Source organism: Vulpes vulpes, chromosome 5, assembly GCF_048418805.1.
Source record: "Vulpes vulpes isolate BD-2025 chromosome 5, VulVul3, whole genome shotgun sequence".
NCBI lineage: Eukaryota > Metazoa > Chordata > Mammalia > Carnivora > Canidae > Vulpes > Vulpes vulpes.
Window position 1 is genome coordinate 15,768,184 of NC_132784.1, and position 19,832 is coordinate 15,788,015.

The following is a 19,832-nucleotide window of genomic DNA, read 5'->3' on the forward strand; positions in this document are numbered from 1 at the left end:
TGGGCCCACGGAAGAAATTAACACTGACGTTGATAAGTGATTTTCTCCGGCACTATCGTTTTCACAAATGAGGCCTTCCCTTTAGAACAGTTAAACCCTACTTGAAGGAATATGACTCATTAAAAAGTGCCCCAGATTCACTGGGATGCCTTCCTTTCTCTACACCCTGTTCTCTTCTCTAGGACGCCTCTTGAGTATGGATTCGTTCAAGTCCAGAGCACCCTGTTCCCAAGATCACATTTCCTTCTTTCCTCCTTAGTTGCGTATTTCATCACACAGCTCAATTTTCATCTCCACAGTTTGCCATAGCCCTCACCTGATCGGTCATTCTGGCTGGCGCCCTACACCTCCTCTGCGCTAAGGTTTGCTCCAATGTGCCAGACTTAATGAACGTATCACTGGGATTCCCGGTGGATTGACTGTGCAGGTCACCTTAATTGAGGCAGTTTTTCATTAGGTATATAGGATGGAGTTCTTACAGGAGGGACAGGGCCTTCCAAGCTTCTGAAAAGCTATAAGCTCCTCTTTGGAAGGCTTTTTCTTTCTTTCTCCTTCCTTCCTCTCCCTCCCTCCCTTTCCTCCTCCCTCTTTTCTTTCCATCTCTTTCTCCCTCTCTCCCTCCTATCCTTCCTTCTTCTCCTCTCCTCCCCTCCCTTCTCCTCTCCTCCCCTCCCTTCTCCTCTCCTCTCCTCTCCTCTCCTCTCCTCTCTCTCCTCGTCATTAGTTTTTCATTACTTCTCAGTCATTAGTTTTTCATTCCTTTCATGCATAAGAACTTTCTTTCTTTCTTAGGATTTTATTTATTTATTTATTTATTTATTCATTCATTCATTCATTCACTCATTCATTCATTCATTTGAGAGATAGTGAGAGAGAGAGCAGAAGCAGTGAGAAGAGGGAGAGAGGCAGGCTCCCTGCTGAGTGGAGAGCCCAACATGGAACTTGATCCCAGGACCCCAGGACCATGATCTAAACCGAAGGCAGATACTTAACCTACAGAGCCACCCAGGTGCGCAAACTGTTGGCTTTAACAGCACTTAAGGCACAGACACTTCAGTTGATCCATAATGTGTGGTCAAATCAGAATTCTCTTGGTAACATGGAGGAGAAGGGGATAAAAATTCAAGAGTTGCCAACAATGTCTCTTTCTAACTTACTCCTCTGTCACCTGATGTGCTTCAGAATTAATGATTTATACAGGTGGTCAGGGCTGTCTTCCTCTCTTCCCTCTCCTTCTCTTGGCCAGTCTCTTTTCTGGATATGCTAATGGGCCGCCAACCAAATGGCAGGTAGGAATGGGGCGGGATGAGGGACGTCTGACATAGATCAGAAGGATAAATGGAGGTCTCATTCAGCCCACAGATACACTTGCTAAAACATATTTGTGTTTCATTTTGGATGGTACATTAACTTTTATCTTTTTTTAAAATTGTGAAACATACTATAAATATATGAAAATATACAACAAATAGATTCATTTAAATAATCACCATGAAAGAACACCCATAACCCACCTTAACAACAGTGTTTTTAAGCCAGTCTTGTGATCCTCTTTGGTTATATCCTTCTCCTGCTATTACCTCACCATAGGGCAACCACATTGCTGAATTTCATGTTACTCACCAACTTTTCTTTCTTTCTTTCTTTTCTTTCTTTCTTTCTTTCTTTCTTTCTTTCTTTCTTTCTTTCTTTCTTTTTTATTTTAAAGATTTTATTTATTTATTCATGAGAGATACAGAGAGAGAGGCAGAGACACAGGCAGAGGGAGAAGCAGGTTCCATGCAAGGAGCCCAATGTGGAACTTGATCCCGGGTCTCCAGGATCACACCCTGGGCCAAAGGCAGGTGCTAAACTGCTGAGCCACCTAGGTGTCCCTACTCGCCAACTTTCAATGTTATTTTTGTTTTCATACTAAAAAAAATATGACATTTTGACTATATTTATGCATAGGCACAACTACAGAGTTGTATTGGTTTATGATGTAAACATTTATTATTGTGGATGTTAGCCAAAAAATTTAAAAGACACGGCCCTTCAAAAACTCTTGGCAAGTATATCAGGGAATATATGCCACAGTGACCCTAGCGACATTGTCATAATAGCAAAAAATGGAAACCAATCCAAGTGTTTATCAACAGTAAAGAGGATAAATTTTGATATATTTAAGCTGTGGAATATTATACAGCAGTGAAAATTAATGAATAGCAGCTGCATGTACCATCATAGGTTCATAGCAGAAATAATGTTGATTAAAAATGCCAAACGCAACAGAATTCTTTCAGTGTGGTTGATTCTATTTGTATAATGTGCAAACCGAACAACAGCATGGTAAGACGATAGAAATAAAAATGAATACTAAAAGACAACATATATGTGTGTGTATATATATATATATATATATACACACACACTTATGTACATACATACCACAATTTCTTTATCCGTTCATCTGTTGGTAGGCACTTAGGGAATTTCCATATCTTGGCTATTGGGAAGAATGTAGCAATGAACATGGACGTGCAGGTATCCCTGAGATTTTATTCCTAAATAGAGGTATCCTACAATCCAGCAATCCCACCTCTGGGTATATATCCAAAGGAAATAAAAGCACAAGGCTAATGGGTAGATTTCCTTTTATTTATCCTGCTTATAATTTGGTTTCCTGAAACTAAGGATTGATAACTTTCCTTAATTCTGCAAATCTTAGTCATTCATTCTTTTAATATTATAAGTACCCTGCTCATTTCATTCCTTTTTTCAGGAGCTACAATTAGATACCTGTGGATTTTATCACCTCTTACATAATTATTTTACCCTCTCTTTCATTTTTTCCGCCCCCCCTGATTCTCTGGGACACATTATCTGTAATTGTTCAACTCTTGTCTTTTATCTGAATAATGCTCTAATCAGTGGTAATCAATACTAACAGGCTTTAATTTTTTGAAGTTCTATTGTATTCTTTTTTGATCTTGTAGTGTTCATTTGTTCGTTTGTTAACATTCATTTCCACTTGTGTTTACTTTAAATATGTTAAATATTTTTATTTTATATTCTCCACTGGATAATTCCCAATTCTGCAGTCTTTTCAGAACTTCTATAGCTTGCTCTTTTTTTTTTGTTTTTTGTTTTTTTGTTTTTTTTGGCCACTTGCTAATGAAGTCATTGCTCCCTCTTTTTAATGATTTTCTATTGTGAGTTAATCTTCCTTGGAACTTTATCCGTGTGTAAAGTTCAGTGTGGTTGCATCAAGGAAGGATCTAAGTTAGGTTCTATCTTATTCCTGCAAGCACTATCAGCTTGAGTCTGCTTTTTGTAAACCTTTTCATTATGAGAGATTTCAAATATTCTCAAGCAGTAGGATTGCCTAGCTCAAAAAATATTAATATTCTGACATTCATGTTTCAACTATTCCCTCTTCCAGTTTCCTTTCTGGAGTATTTAAAAGCACAACTCAGAACATTTAAAAAAATTCAAGCTTGGGGATTCTAGGGGACACAGAGACTGAATTAGTGCCTAAGGATTAGTGAGCTAAGGATGTAGAATTTTTGGAAGAAACTTTTTTTCTTTTCCTTCTCTCTTTTCCCCCCTTTCTTCAGCTAGAATTAAGACTGAATTGTGGCTGAGTTAGGAGCTTATGCTTGCAACCTTCCTTCAGGTTTGCTGCCACTGCTCTTTGGGTCCAGCTCGATGCTGGTGGGGAAGGGATGTTTTTCATCTAACATTTCATTCTGCTTAGGCCCTAGACTTGCATTATGTCAACAGTTTAGATCCTTCACACCAGGTTCCAGGGAGAGTGATAACTGTTCCAGGTCATCCAGGTCAGAGGGACTTTCCGTGCTAATACCAAGAAAGTCCAGGCAAACTAGGACAGCTAGTCTAGTCATGCCAGCCCTAGGTCATCAGAGACTGGTACATACTCCATGGGCAAATGCTGGTTACAGCACTCCGCACCCTCCACCACACCGTAGATTCAAGCTCTGTTGCTGTCCATGCATCTGACACATTCCTTGTAGGCAGCTAGCCATGCATTTGAGAAAAATATGTATACTTTTATATTATATTCTATACTTTTAGATGTGAAATTCTGGGACAGGACTTTGAAATTCTAATTTGAAATATTGCCAGATAAAAGAAAGTCTCTGAAGATTTGCTTTTTACAATTGAGCCCACATTTTAAAATGTATCATATGTCACACAAAAATCTATATTTTTTGGCTTCTGGTGAAAAATGGAAAGACTTGGTTACATAGAGCCAGCCAGCCTTTTACAATGACAACTGGAATTGACAAGTAGCTGCTCCCCTGGGGTAGGTCATATTCTTTCCATTCCTCAAAACTCCTATCACTCATGTAATGTATGCTTGTGTATGTCATGTCTGGGCTGTCTCACCCTTCCACTCAGGGGCTTATTTGAGTTTGCAACCTCTGACCAAGTAATCTACTAAACGGATTCTTGAACTGTGGTTCCTGCAAGGTGACCAAAAAAGTACATGGCCACCATTTAGCATTCCTGGGAGTTTATTTACTTCACAGCTATGGAGTAAGCTGGATTTGGATGCTGGTTCCACTCCTTACCAGTCATGCTGCTGGGCAAAGTATGTAACCTTTCAGGACACCCATTTCCCTTACCTGCAAACGATGTGAGGGTACAACAAGGCATTGCAAATAAAACACTTTGGCCAGCATATAGAAAGCATTTAAAAAATAGTAGATATTAATGTAATATATATAATGGTCTCCACAAAAACTATCTGTACCTATTTCCTCAAAAATTACTCTCTAGTCCAGTCAAGCTGGTCTTCCACTGACTCCTTTCCCCTGCAGTATGCCACATTTCTATCTGTGGGTCTTTGTTTATGCTCTGGCTCTTAAGTGGAAAGACATCTCCCTGTCTCCTTTGCTGATGAAATCCTAACACTTAGGATAGTGGTTCCCAAACTTTACTGTCCATTAGAATCACCTGGAGATCTTTAAAAAGATACTAGTGTGTGGCTCCTCTCCTTAGAGCTTATGATTTGTAATGGGGTGTGACCTGAGCATCAGCATATTTAACGGCTTCCCAGGGGATTCTGATGTGTATTAAGTTTGGGAACTATTGGTATAAATGGAAGATTCTTTTAACTTCAATATTTTATTCTCTCATGCTTGTCTTTTTCTTACAAATAAAAACCGACATTCCCGGCTTTACCAAAACTGGACTCCACACCTAATCCGTACACTCATATGTATTCAGACTGTGTCTCTGTCTTATCTGTGATCACCTTGTATCAGAATTATCTGTTTGCTTTTCTGTCTCCCTACTAGACTGCAGTTCACAGAGTACTGTGTCATTCACCCCATATCTTCAACATCTAACACAGGTCCTGACTTGTAGAAGATGCTCAATATAGGCTTGTTGACCTAAATAGAACTCAGCTCCCTGGTGCAAACTATAGAAGCAAATATTTTATGGGAGAAAAAGAAGCCATACTTTCAACTTTCTAAGTCTACCTTTCTCTATCTCTAGTAAAAACAAACAAACAAACAAACAAACAAACAAAAACAAACCAAAACAGAGGAAGGGAGTCATAGACTAGGCTTTAGTATGTTCACAAACATATCTCCACCAAAGACTTATCTAGTGACTATCTCTGGTAATTAGAGAAAGCGTGTATAAGCAGCAAGTTGATTGATGACAAAATCAGAGAACCAGCCACAAAGGAACAAACAAATAAGGAGGATGATATGGATGGCATGTAATGTTTCAAGCACAGGGCTTAGTACACAATGGATATTCAACAGGTGAAAGTTAATGTTACTATTTCCAGTCCTTGTGTCAGAAGAAACCAAATGGTCCTATTTCCATGGATCTACATTCATGACTTGGAATTTATATTTCAAGCTGCAAGATGCAAAGCTTCCCCAGCGTTTGTCATCGGCAGTTACGAATGGCAGTACTCCATGTAGTCATGTGGAAGTTTTCTTTTCCAGGCTGTTACTATATAGTACCTCCTAGATGTCATTTTGTATGTTTGGAAATGCAGAAATATCATCATCCTGGGAAGCATTAATGTGAAATCTGAATTATGTAGACTACTCTATTCTATTCTTTATCCATAGGCATCATCATGTAAGTAGATTTCAGTTCAGTGCCAGTCTGTTAGTAGTCAACAGAACATTATTCATTAAAGTTGTTATTGAGAACGTTTGTACTTCACACTCACATTTTGTATTCATCAATAGTTCACTCTTTCTACAGTTAAGACTAAGCATGTCAGTACATTATTCAAAATACGGCATTTGACTTCAATAGCCTTCTATTCAAAAAGCTGTAGGAGTCTGATCAAGTTTCTGGGGTATGCTTTAATTTTATTTTTAGTATGAATGTTATTCCATATACATTAAATTTCTAAATTTATCCAAATTTTCTCAGTGGGGGAAGTTGGTAATATTCTTGAAATAAGATAGATAATTATTGAGAACTTTAACTGATTGGGAGCTAGAGTAGTGGAAGCCCTGGTACCCTCCTGGTTTTCATTTTAGAGAAAGGAAAGTTCTGGATGCATTATATTCCACAGCTCTATTTGAATCTCTATATACTTCATGGCGACCAAGTATATATTACTCATAAATATGGTGGTGGCAAACTAATCCAAGTTCAGTACACTTTCTCTAAAAGTTCTCAAGGTAAACTGTGCTAATAGGAAGTGGTCATTCAGGTGATGCAAAATGAAAACGAGGCATCAATCTTTAGGATTAATTCTATCTTTTCCAAAAACTATTCTAATTTATTTTCTGCGGTTTTCTTAAATGATGGTGAAAATTTGCGTGTTTGTACCAAGGAGGTAGCCTTGGTAAGCAGTGAACTGTTGGCTAACATTTTACGTGTCCTCTAAAATCTTTCTTCCCTTCTTCCAGGGAACCTCATGGTGGTTTTGTTTTTGTTTTTTTCTGGACATATGGCCTCCTGCTTGGCCTGTTTCCCATGCTATATACTAAGTACTACTGGCCAATGGCCAGATAGGTCTACTACTAAGAAGTGTTCATGAAGGGATGAACCATATCCTTCCTTATTACTTCTTCCTGCTGGTTAAAAAGTGGATGGGTTTTCAAAAGCCATCTTGAACAATGAAGTGACCTTGGGAATGAAAAACATATGAACCAGAGGGAAATGACAGGAAGAGCCTAGTACTATCTGATCACCCTGGATCACCTTCCTCTGGACTGTCCTCAGGACAGCCAGAAATTTCAGTTCTTACTTAAGCCACTGTACTTTGGGGTTTCATTCACTTCCATTTGAACCTAACCCTATTGGCACTAATAACTATGGAAATCCAGTCTTGGATTTAAAATAATTGTGGTCTGGATAATTCAAACTCTATAGTCTATGTATGGGTAATAATTGTTGACCATACTGTATTAGGTCATTAATATTAATACAATAAATAGTTTCCAGAGCTCCTTCCATTCATATGAGATAAACATCCAGGTCCTGATTCTTACTCTCCATATATCTGAGGTTCTTGATTCAAGAGTCTGTGAGACCTTCTCTTTCTGTCCTAAGAACCACAGTTTAGAGAAATTTTGACATTAGGCCAGGCCTTCTCTCCATTGTTGGGTGAGGAAGCTGCTGCATTCAATGACTTTCATTTGAATCTGATATATAGATTTTGTGACAATAGTAGCTATGTGGCATGTGACTCTTTTATCCCTCCTTCCTCTATCAAACTCCAGACTGGACACAATGCTATGTGGATTCAATGCTTTATGGTTGGGTGAGAAAAAGTTAGGAGAACAAGGTCTATGTATTACATTGATGTGAAATGGTGATTGTACTTGGCTATGTGAATCCTCTATTTGGCGCAAGACAGCTTTGTCCCACTTCTTAGCTTTCAGGCAAGGCTATCTCTCAAAAGCTGGGTTATATGACAAAATAACTTCTCCTCTCTGGCACTGCTTCTCGTGCTATTTATGTCTGAAGGCAGGTTGATTCTGTCCTTTCTTCTTCCCCCTATAATGATGTTAGTGATGTTAGTGCCTGATATTTGAATAAACGTTTCAAGAGTTCCTCTTAACTAGAGGTAAAACTTTTCTTGAGTTTTTGTTACAATGCAAATTTGTGATGTGAAAAAAAATACCTGTTTCATCTACTGCTCCACCAATGTGAATTAGTTTACCAGATTAGCTAGCTAAAGTCTAGGAGAGAACAGGGAATAAGGAAATAAAATGCCTTGGGAAATGGATAAACTGGTATATGATCTGATAAGAAAGCCTAAAGGGGGGGTCCTTATTGAGCACCTGTTATCCTCCTGCATTATATATTAGCTGCTGGCCTAGCCCAGTTTGGGGAAGAATGGAAAAAGGAGGACAAGATAAAGATCCCTTAGAAGTAATTTCTTAGATGTGTCAGGGAGTACCAACACAACTACCTAGAACTACCCAAAAGAAAGCTAGATTCAGGGTTAGACCAGGCCTTCATCATGCTCTCCCCTGATGATAGGAGCAGAAGGATTTCTTTAAAAGACACTAAGAAGGGACGCTACAGTGGCTCATTGGTTGAGCGTCTGCCTGTGGCTCAAGGTGTGATCCTGGACTCCCAGGATCAAGTCCCACACTGGGATCCCCACAGGGAGCCTGCTTCTCCTCTGCCTATGTCTCTGCCTCTCTCTCTGTGTCTTTCATTAATAAATAAATAAAATATTTAAAAAAACAAACAAACAAAAAGAGACTAAGAAGACACCCAGCCAACAGGGGGAGAGTAAAGAGATTTCGTATTGCTCTGGGACACTGAGATATTTGCCCCTTGGGCTATTGGACAGATTGTTCTTCACAATTCTTTAAAATTTGAAGGAAATAACATGTATCCTTTGCTTCACTAGAGTTTACCATGAACCTTGACTTCTTGGATATCATTCAATTCTGCTTGGATTCTTCCTCCAACTCCTCAAAAGACATTTTCTTGTCTTTATAGGAATTTCTGGATCCTCTGCCTCCGCTTAGATGATTATTTTTGCTGCTACCACTGGCTGGTGTTTTTAATATGAAACAGTATTATTTGAATTCCCACTGATCATTTAATCCTATTAGATAATTAATATGATACATAGGGTGAACCTATTACAGTTAAATAGCAAGAAAGAACAATTAGAAATATGGGGATTGTGATCATTTGTGTTAACATTTCCATTAGGCTAGACTAGTCATTTTCTTGTTGCTTATTAACATGGAAGTCTAACATTTATTACGGTGATTTTAAAGAAAAAAATCCAGTTGTATTATTTTACTTAATTCATGAATCTTGAAATTCAATATAGAGCATGCTTCGTTAACAATATCTTGTCTTGTAATTAACTCATAACATTTTGATTAACCAATATGAATTAACCATAGAAATGCAGACATTCAGGTTCACAAATTTTCTGATTATTCTTCTTTGTCAAAGACATTAGCTGGTACTTGGTTAGAAGGATAACATATTTAGATTTGCTCAGTTGCCATGAGTGAAAATATTCTATGGTTATATAATATTGTGAGGCTATGTGACAACACTCAGTTTAGACGAAATGAAGAATATTGGTTTATCAGGGCGCTAAAAATATATTCTCAGTCATTCTTCTGCAATAAAGAGAAATAACTACTTGATCTGTTGTGTCTTATTCAGTCTTGAAATGGATGAAGCTTTTAGAAGGTTGGTTGTGGCAATTTTATTGATTGGTTAATCCGGGGATAGTCCCAACTCCGTTCTCTCTGCTACCTCATACAATAAATAGAATCAACATACTGACTTCCCCAGTATACTACGCAGCTAGGATTGGTTTTATGATCTGGTTTTCATGTAAGATGGAGTCTATGGGGGTGGATTCTGAAGGAGCTTTTACTCTATCCTTATATTTTATGCCTTGAAGGTAAATGGAATGCTTAGAGTGGCAGAAAGCAATCTAAAACCAGAGGCAACAGATATGAGGACAAAAAGCCAGGGCTTTTGATGACATCATTGAGCTACTAGCCTTCTTTCCTGTTTACCTTCCTCCAGATTTTTAATTGTGTAAGATGATTAAATGACTATTACTTATGTATAATGGCTATTCAATTTTGTTGTTGTTGTTATACTTATAGCCAATAGCAGTTTATCATACAGTTCTCTCCTAGTGTGAGGAGATAAATCTGCACTATGTGCAGATCAACTCAGGCCTCTGTCAGAAACATGGTCCAAATTTACTTCCAAGAGAGAAATCTAAACCAGCACATTCCATCAGAACATTGTATGCGATGGAAATGCTCATAGAGACAACACTGGGTATGTGGCCGCTGAGTACTTGAAATGTGGCTAGTCCAATGGAGGAACTGAATTCTAAATTTACCTAGTTTTATTTTTATTTATTTATTTATTTATTTATTTATTTATTTATTTATTTAACCTAGTTTTAATTAATTTAAATTGAACCTGAAATAGCTACCCATGGCCAGCCATCATGTTGAACAATGCAAATCTAAGAAACTGCAAGTCTATTAAAGCATAGTTAGATTACTGTAGTTCTTTCAAAAAAAAAAATCAGCCTCTAACTTTCTATATGTTACTTTATAGGCCCAAGAACCCCTCATTATGGTAAAATGATGATTCAGCAGGGCTTTACATAGTGTCATGTTTGAAGGATGTTAAACATATTTAACTTGCATATTAGCTAACTACACAGAACTGATACCAATTTAAGCATTTTACATTGACAACTATAATAAAGGATGTCTTTTTGGAATAATAATCTTTTTCAGACTGCACTCATTCAGCTGTTTGGTAAGGTTTTTGTATCCTCAATTACAAATGAAAAGAATAATAATGGTGTGCCAGTCTCATTAAGCTGTGGGGGTACAATAACTCTCTGAGATAAACTGTAAATTAGAGTGTACAGAAGACTTCTGGGTATGTGAGAAAACCAGGCACAGAGTGTACCAACATGGCCCTAAAAGTGGTGAGATGCTTATAGCTGGCAGTTGGAGGTAAAAGAGCAGTGGATACTCACCATACCAGAAACCAGATATCTGGAGGGCTATCATGCCCTAGGATGTGATATTGGCTATTAACTACTAGACCCAAATGCGATGGGTAGAGATTATTCTATCATGCCTTGGTATCCTGTGTAACACTAAATAATCATCATCCTTACATGCACAGCTATTCTTAGAGCCTGGGCAAAAACTAATTCAGCAATCATCCACAGTGGCCCAGAACAGTTAAAGTTATCACCTCTTCCATCACCTGACAAGGATCACAGTCACAGACAACTACTCCATCACCAGCTCCCTCCTGCCTGCTGAAAACAGGTCAGTGGAAGGTCAGTGAGTCTTTTTGTGTGTTTTGGTTAGCTAGGCCAATTAAGCTAGGCCAATGCATAATTTTAAGAAAGAGCTGACAAATCAAACTTATTTCAGAGACAGGACTACCTATAATCAAGGTTCTCACAGAAATGATGAAGAAAGTGAGTTTTGAAGTTCAGGCAAAGACATGTGCACCTAAATCTATTTGGTTCTCTGTGTAAAACACATTTTATTAAAAAATATTCAATTTAAGAAAGCTACCATCCCACATTCCTAACCAGAGGTAATTGTGTAAATGCTTCTTGAGACAATTACAGAAACTTGATGGACTCAAAGTTGATTGCTTTTTATTTACACTCAGTATTATTCTCATTTCATAGTGACAATTACTCATTTCTCATCAGTTTGCAGTGTGTTCCTTTGAAAACATCTATGTTTTCTTTATAGGTCCGGTTTTGAATTATTTATTTTATGGTAGCTTCCAATATCTGAGAAGATAAAAGCAACCGTGCTCGAGAAGTTAAGACCCAGTACTAGAGATGCCTGGGTGGCTCAGTTGGTTAAGCATCTGAGTCTTGGTTTCAGCTCAGATCATAATCTTAGGGTCATGAGATTGAGCCCCTCCTTGGGCTCTGTGCTCAGCATGGAGTCTGCCTGAGATTCTCTTCTCCTTTTGCCCATCTTGCCCTCTCTCTCTCTCAGTTAAATAGATAGATGGATGGATGGATGGATGGATAGATAGATAGATAGATAGATAGATAAAATCTTTTTTAAAACAAGAAGTTAAGGCCCAGTCCTCATAGACGCTAGGCATGAGACATGATCTATAGGAACACACTGTGTCTGAAAGAAGGTCATATTCAGAATGCATCACCCATAAAGATGTACCAAGACATGAATGTTTACCTATTATGTGGCTCTGAAATGTGGAATCAGCAATTGTATCTTCATCCTCTTGCAGGTTTTCACTTGCTTCTTTTATCTGCAGCAACAAGAAAATACTATAAGTTCTTATTTATAATATTAAATAGATTCTCCACAATCCTCAGAATGATGGTTCATTCTGTAACAAATGTGGGTATGCGTGAGTGAGCATGTGTGCATACATATACGTAGATAGGTAAATATAGATATATAGATTGAGGTCTTCTTCATTCCACTTTCCCCTACTCTATCACTTGGCTTTATCATAAGTTTTAATTACAAGAGCAAGAGCATATTTTTAGAAATATAACCCCAGATCTCAAAATGAAGATTTACAGGATACATAATTCTTCGTAAGATTTTAAAGATATAGCTTTGGCTTTTAATACTTAATAAAGTCAGTAACAGAGCTGTTAGGAAAAATTAAAGTCAAAGGAGATATAATTCCTCCAGAGACAGTGACTTCTACCACAAGTTATTTTAATAAGAAGAGAGAAATATACTTAGATCTCCTGACCCTTTCCTGGAATGTAACTCTCTAAGAAAATGATTCTTTTTTTGTTCTTGCCATGATGAAACATAAGGTGACTATGATGTATGCTTATGAAACTAGAGCAGTGACACATTTTTATTGAGTTTTTAGGTCAAAAACATTCCCCTTATATTTCAGTTGAACTATCAAGATGCTGAATGGGGTAGCATTCAGTGGAACTCTAGAGAGACCTGAATAAGTCACAGTATTTTACAAATGAGAATTCTGAGATCCAGCAAGTTTCCTTAAACATATTGTAAGTGGAAATGCTGTGATTAAGACTTATGTCTCTTCCTTTTCAATCTAGGGGCAGCAGTAGCGACAATATTACCAGTATGAACCATAATTCAAAAGCAACCTCTGAAATACTATGGAGTAATACGCGCTGTTTAAGCTCTTCAGGCCTGTGATCTCAAAATCCTGAGAACATCGGTAGGTGGTATTGTTAGCCTCCTCCTCCTGAAGACAGACAAGTAATTGCCAAAGTAGTGCAGCCGGGATTCTCAACTTAACAAAATTGATTCCAGATTTGTGTTCATTTGGGGGAACTTTGTTTTTCTCAAATTTCCATTTGACTATGCCAGTAGATTTGGCCTCAATTTCAAGATAGCTTGTGGTCCTTGGTAGAATGACCCTAAAAAGCTCTTTTAAAATACATCCTCATCGGTCACCTGGGCAGCCAATGATAATGATGTGAACTGTGCACTGAATGCAGTGGGGTTCTGCTTAGGCACATACATTAGAGGCTGTCAGTGGATGTGCTCAAGGGCTTGAGCTGAATGCCAAGAAACTCTTATTTCATACTCTCAATATAGAAAGTCATACGGTTGCACACTGACCTTGAGCTAGATTTAGCTTTTGACTTTTTACCTAATTTTCATATTTAATGGAATAAGACCAATTATTTATATTTTATAACTGTGGTTCCAATATCAGAATGTAATTGGTGCTTATTCTGTACGTGCTGATAGCCAGAAGGTGGCAGACTCAAGAGATTATGCAGATGGCTACCTGAACCTCTCACAAGGAGAGATCAAGGATTGAATATCCAGAGGCCATGTTCATCACTTTTCTCCCCCATCAGTTCTCTGCTCTGCAGACACTTCACTCTTTGTTAGCACATCCAGGGGAAAGGAGTTAGGGAATGGGGTGAGGGGTGTGGGGAGAAGACTTCATCAACAGTCTGGACACTTCACTAGTAGACATTTATGGAGAGCAGAGAAGAAAAGCACTGTGAGCATCAGCGAGGCTAACATGTTAACTTATTTGCCTTCCAAGATTTGCCTAGCTCAGAGATCTGTTTGTGACAAGGCTATCAAAAGACCCACTGACAAAGGGATCCCCTAACACTTGAATTTCCATTAACAGCCCAATGTGAACCTTCCATCCTCATTAATGGAGAAATCAAGGAAATCTCATGATATTTTCAGCTCATACCAACTCTTAGGAAAACATGTTTAATGTTCTCCTTTACTGGTAACGTGAAATAAGATTTCCTTCAGGCATTTCTCAGTTGATTTATTTTAAACTTGAAGGGATGCCCTGCTAACCTGCTGGAATGTGGGGTAATCAACCTATCAGCCTGTGAGATTCTAAACTAAAGAATCCAATAATGAGAATAAGATTCTCATCTTAAAGATAAAGGAAAAAAGGCTCATTCGGGGTTAGTGATCTCTTCAAGGTCACAAAGGATTTCAGTTTTAGAGTGGACACTCCTGGTCCCTATTCATTGCAGTAATTAAATTTTTCAGCGTGCACCATATTGTTACCATCATCTTTTCCAGACCTTCCCAAGAACTGCTATTTTCTGTTAGCGTCTGGCAGTTAGATATGTAGGCAGTATTCCATGTATACATAAACTATATATATATATACACACACATATATATATATATGTATATATATATATTCTTTTTTAAAAGATTTTATTTATACATGAGATTTTATTTATACATGAGAGACACACAGAGAGAGGAAGAGGCATAGGCAGAGGGAGAAGCGGGCTCCCTGCAAGGAGCCTGATGTGGGACTCAATCCCAGGACCCTAGGATCACAGACTGAGCCAAAGGCAGATGCTCAACCACTGAGCCACCGAGGCTTCCCCATATATTTTTATTTAAGAACAGCAAAAATTTTCATAGACTGTGTGTGTGTGTGTGTGTGTGTGTGTGTGTGTGTGTGTTTAACAACCTTGCTTCCCATCTCTTCTGGTTCCCTAACCCATCTGTGGAACTTAACTATTATCTTTCTCCAAGTATCATATTTAGGAAAGAAAAAAAAAAGCCATCCTATAGTCCTACCTGCTAGCTCCTTGTCAGAACTTTTCTAGGGCTTTATGTGCTTATCAGCAAGTGCTAAATATGGCCTCTGGGGACTTATCAAAGGAATTTATCAGGGAAAATGCCCCTAGTTCTTTCAGCTTTCCTGGGCTGATGACCCATGAGGAGCAGATGACCCATGAGAGGAAAACCTGAAGAAGATGGGTGAAGAATCAGCAAAGGAATGGAAAATGGGGGAGTGTCTTAGAATGGCATAATTGTTGGCTCTAATTATCTATACAAATAGATGTCAATGCAAAATGGTAATGTAAAAAATCCATCTGCGTATGGAAATGAGGGACATAATTTATTTTGGCAGCAGATTCCCCTTGCTAATTACATTTTTCATAGGCTGAACTTAAAATTAATTTTCACTCTTGATCACGCCATGGCTGGATGTTGGTGAGAGGTTGTGGGACTTTTCCTAGGGGTAAGGGGCTGCCAACTCAAGATTAAGAATTTGCCAAATATAGGGACAATTGGGATGATCTTCATGTAATGAAGCACTACAAAGATGGGAGTGTTCACAAAACCAAGAAATTTGGCTCAGAAAAGAATGGTGGTTAGAGATGTTGAATATTCTCAGCCATTGTTTGTTCTACCAGGAACAGATAAAAATTAATATCAGTAATATCCTATTTGCTGAGAAGTAGCAGGTAACTCAGGCAATAACTATGGCTTATCTTTGGTTTAAGTTTGTTGTCAGTATTTTGGGTGCCTTCTAATCATGCATCTCCCACTCTTGTCCATCTTTTGGGCTCTGCAGTTGTAGTGAAGAACTATACCAAATAACAATCTCTAGCAGGAAAACATTAAATGTCACTGTGCCCATTATATTCTACTAACCCCTACCATTAGAAAGGGCAGGGAGGAAGGAGCTTACAAAGGCTCCTGGAGGGAAATAGAGAAAATAATTCACCATATATATATGAATTATTATATATATATGGTGAATTATATATATATGTATTATATTTATGTAATTTCAGAGTTTTGGGGACACCCTTCATTTGGAATTCTGCTTATATTTCTTCCCTGACTCACCCTAACATAAATTGCTTTCCAAGAAGACAACATTTTGCTGTCAAAGTTTATTGCAAATGAAAAGAATGTAATGAACCTAAGTGAGACAGAAAGTGATCTTTGGAAGGAAAACTCCAGAAGGCATTACCTTCAGAAAAGTTAGTCATTTAAAAAAAAAAAAAAAAAAAAAAGTTAGTCATTTAGAAAAATTTGCAGGAGGAGGGAAAAATCTGCACATTTCTTATTAGCATCAAAATAGCATTTAGAACAGAACTATTCAATTAAGGATGCTGAAATTATAACATTTTGCAGAACTTAATAAGATGATAACAATTTGTGTAATTACTGTACCATTTTATCCTATTTCATCACCACAGTATCATTTTAATGGGATAGTATTTGATGCTTTTTTTACTAGCATATGTGATTTTTTTTTCAGACTATGGGACACTGGGTGAAAAGATACTTGTAATTTAAATTAAAATACCCATATTGAAATGGCCATCACTTTCCAGTGCACGATGAAGGTATATAATACTGTTAATTTCGTTAAACAATTTTTATTTTGTCCAGTGATAGTTAAATAGGAGCCTGGAGCTGCCTTCCTTTGAGACTTTTCATTTCACAAATTATCTGAATCCACGGGAAGGAAGGACTTCTAGCATACTGCAATGGAGCACATTTCTTTCTTGCTTATTTACTTAATACGGATGCAGTCTTTCCTGGGGATGCCTTTGCCCCCTCTTATAATGATTTTATATAATTTAAGTAAAAGTACAAAGTAACACGGCCCTCGTCTAAATTACACGAAAATTAGAGCTAAGTAGTAAATGATGGCCTAAATGGGGACATAAGCCTCTAATTAAGGCTCTGAAAAGAGAAAAAGATTTCATTCAGCGAAGAATTAACGGGACTTTTACGCATATTTTAAAATGTATCTAGCAGTCCTGAAAATGGACATGGATATGCAGTTACTAGCAGACTAAGTGGAAATCTGCTACATACATTGTTGTATGTATGGAAATAATCTTTGTATTGTAATCACCACAGATTAAAATAATTAAAATCCCTGAGAACCCTCATAATGAAATATAGTCTTGGTCTGTAAAAGGGAAGAGACAGCGATATAAGATTCCGATCAGTGACTTTACTCAAAAAACACATACGATATGTAATGCATTATGTGCAGCTATTGTTTTTAACCCAAGTGACTACAATGAGAAGAATTCTTTGCAACACAGTTTAAAATAGGCAGATAGCAAATTTGCCTTGAGTCCTAGTAGAAGAAAGTTCCTCAAACTCTGAATTTTAAGAGGTTCATGGGTATTCCCATCAATGTGCTATGGTATTAGAATATATCCTATTTTGCATCTAATTTCCTTCCTGGGTAGGCTGATAACATATAATAAATAGGTTTTCACTGCTAGTCTTATACTAGTCCCAAAGGAGACCATGGCAATGTCCTCTCTAAAATTAGTAATTTTAGTACACTCCACATTGATGATTATGGAGATGAAACAAAAACCACTGCATTTTACATTAAAAAAAAAAAAAAAGACTGGCTGGTCAACTATCCAGGTTAATATTATTCCTCTGTATGGAAAAGCTTCCCAGCATGACTAATTTTCTCTTGTAGCTAACTAGAAAAAAATTAGCATATCCCAAATGATTATGTATTTGGGGGTGGTTAGGAATCTTTGTACTTCACAGACAATAATAAGAGTGTTTCTTGCAGATATTCTAGAGGAACCAAAGGACACTTATTAGTACACTGTGAAAAGGACTGAAGACTAGAGACGAAAAGCCCAGAAATTACTTTAGCATTGGGAAGTAACAAGAAAGTAAAAATGAAATTGTAAAAGCCAAACAGAGGGTCTTTTTGTTTTTTTGGTACTTCTGTACAGCGAAGATATACCCTAAGCTGTCAGAACCATATTAAATGGGGCATAGTTAAACTGAGTGCCTCCGATAAGGGGCTCTGCTAGGCTATCAAAGTTTTAGATCAGTTGGATTGAATTTCTGGCATATTGCACATTTCCACACGTTCATTCTCTCTCTTTCCTTTCAGTGACACTACAAGGGCAGCCTTAGATATGCTTATAATTTGTGATTTTTGTAATGCAGAGGACATTTGTGTTTTCAAAGAAGGGAGGATATACCATGGAAGCACAGAAGAAAAAAGAGGGAAAAAGAAAAAAAAAAGTTTTACAAAGAACATATAGTTCACATATGACTTCCAAGAGTTTGATTAAAAAAAAAAAAAAAGCTTTATAGCTCTTCAGAGACTAGAGGTCTTTGAAAGAAAAAGGTGCATTTGTTGTCACATTAAAGAATGTCTCGGAAATTCTAAGGAACCCTAAACATCAATAAGTAATTAAACTAATAATTAATAGCTAACAATGCCAATCATGATTCCTCCTAAAATCGCCTCTAAACTATTCCAAAAAAAAGTAAAATTACTTTATCTTTCAGATTTTCCCAAGAAAATGGTAGCATGTATCATATCTTACAATCTGTCTTGTTGCACTACAAAAATAGATACAGTAATTCTGTAAAAGGGATTTTTTTAAGTGCTTCAAAACTTATATAAAGGAATAATGAACATCACCAAATCAATTATGCAAGAACAGAAAGAATGTAAAGATACTCAGTGCCATTTAAGGTAATTTTAAAACAAAAATATTATTTGAAACTAGCATGTCCCAGGGAAATAGAAAAATGCCCTTTCACCCAGCTTTTGAAGGAAATTACACCCTGAGTTCTGGACCTCACAATGAAGAGACTGAATAACTGGGAGTCAAGTTGCAAAGTAGATTTCTCAGTCTTAACACCTGTCTAGGTGAGAACTAGTACACAGAACTTGCAGAAAAAAGGAGCGGTGCTTAACGTGAATCATCCAAGGGGCCATCATTCTCTCCTTTAGCACTTTTAGTTTTCAGAATCATTTCCATTCCTTTTTGTGTTGCTGGGAATGAAGGAAGAGATCCCCAAAACCAACTTCCCTGCACCGGAGTGCAGTTTGAAGATGACACCTGACACGGGGAGTGTCCTCTTGCCTGCACTCTGGTTCCACCGTCCTGCTCCGGAGCTAACGCAGCAGCGCTACAGGCGGGGCTGCCCATTTGCAGTCTCGCTGCCACCTGCCCCTGAGAAGCTGTCACCAGCTTTCTCTCCTTTCCCTGGAACTTTCCTTCCCCTCCCCCGCCCCCAATATAATCTCTTGCTCCTACATTTCCATCAGCAGAGATAGGAAGAAGGCAAGCAGGTTCGCTGGAGAACCGGGATGGGTGGAGCACTTACCAGGGAGCCTTTGGGTATCTCCCCATCCGCTTTGGTTTTGATGTTTTTCTTGTGGTTTCCTTGCGTGCTCGCAGAGCTGCCGGTGAGACAGGAGCCCTGGGAGCTGCCCTTTAACACGCTCCTGCAGGAAACATTATTTGATCCGCTTTCTGTCTGTTGAGCTGCTTTCTTATCAACTCTGCAGGTAGAAAGTGATTCCTCTGATAAATTACATTGCTCTTCTTCAATCTCTACTTTTCCCGATCCTTTAATGTTTAAAGTAACCTCTTTGTATCTCTTTGTCTTTAAACCTTTGAGTGATAAATGTTTGTCAGGGGCCTTGATCACATCTTCATCTGACATTCCAGGAGTGTGGCAGTTTAGATTTGACAATGATTTATTTATTTATTTATTTATTTATTTATTTATTTATTTATTTAATTTATTAGCTGCTTGTGAGGTGGG

The 19,832-nt window shown here is 37.7% G+C and overlaps 1 protein-coding gene across 15 annotated transcripts in view; it reads right to left on the reverse strand.

The window, feature by feature from the left end:
* Positions 1-19,832, reverse strand: part of NCKAP5 (NCK associated protein 5) — a 946,904-nt gene that overhangs the window by 81,647 nt on the left and 845,425 nt on the right. For all 15 annotated transcript variants that reach the window (XM_072757601.1, XM_072757595.1, XM_072757603.1 and 12 more), the window contains 2 exons: positions 19,389-19,566; positions 12,198-12,273 (listed from right to left, as the gene is read on the reverse strand). In XM_072757601.1, the coding sequence (XP_072613702.1) occupies positions 12,198-12,273; positions 19,389-19,566 (254 nt within the window). The remainder of the gene's footprint in view (positions 1-12,197; positions 12,274-19,388; positions 19,567-19,832) is intronic.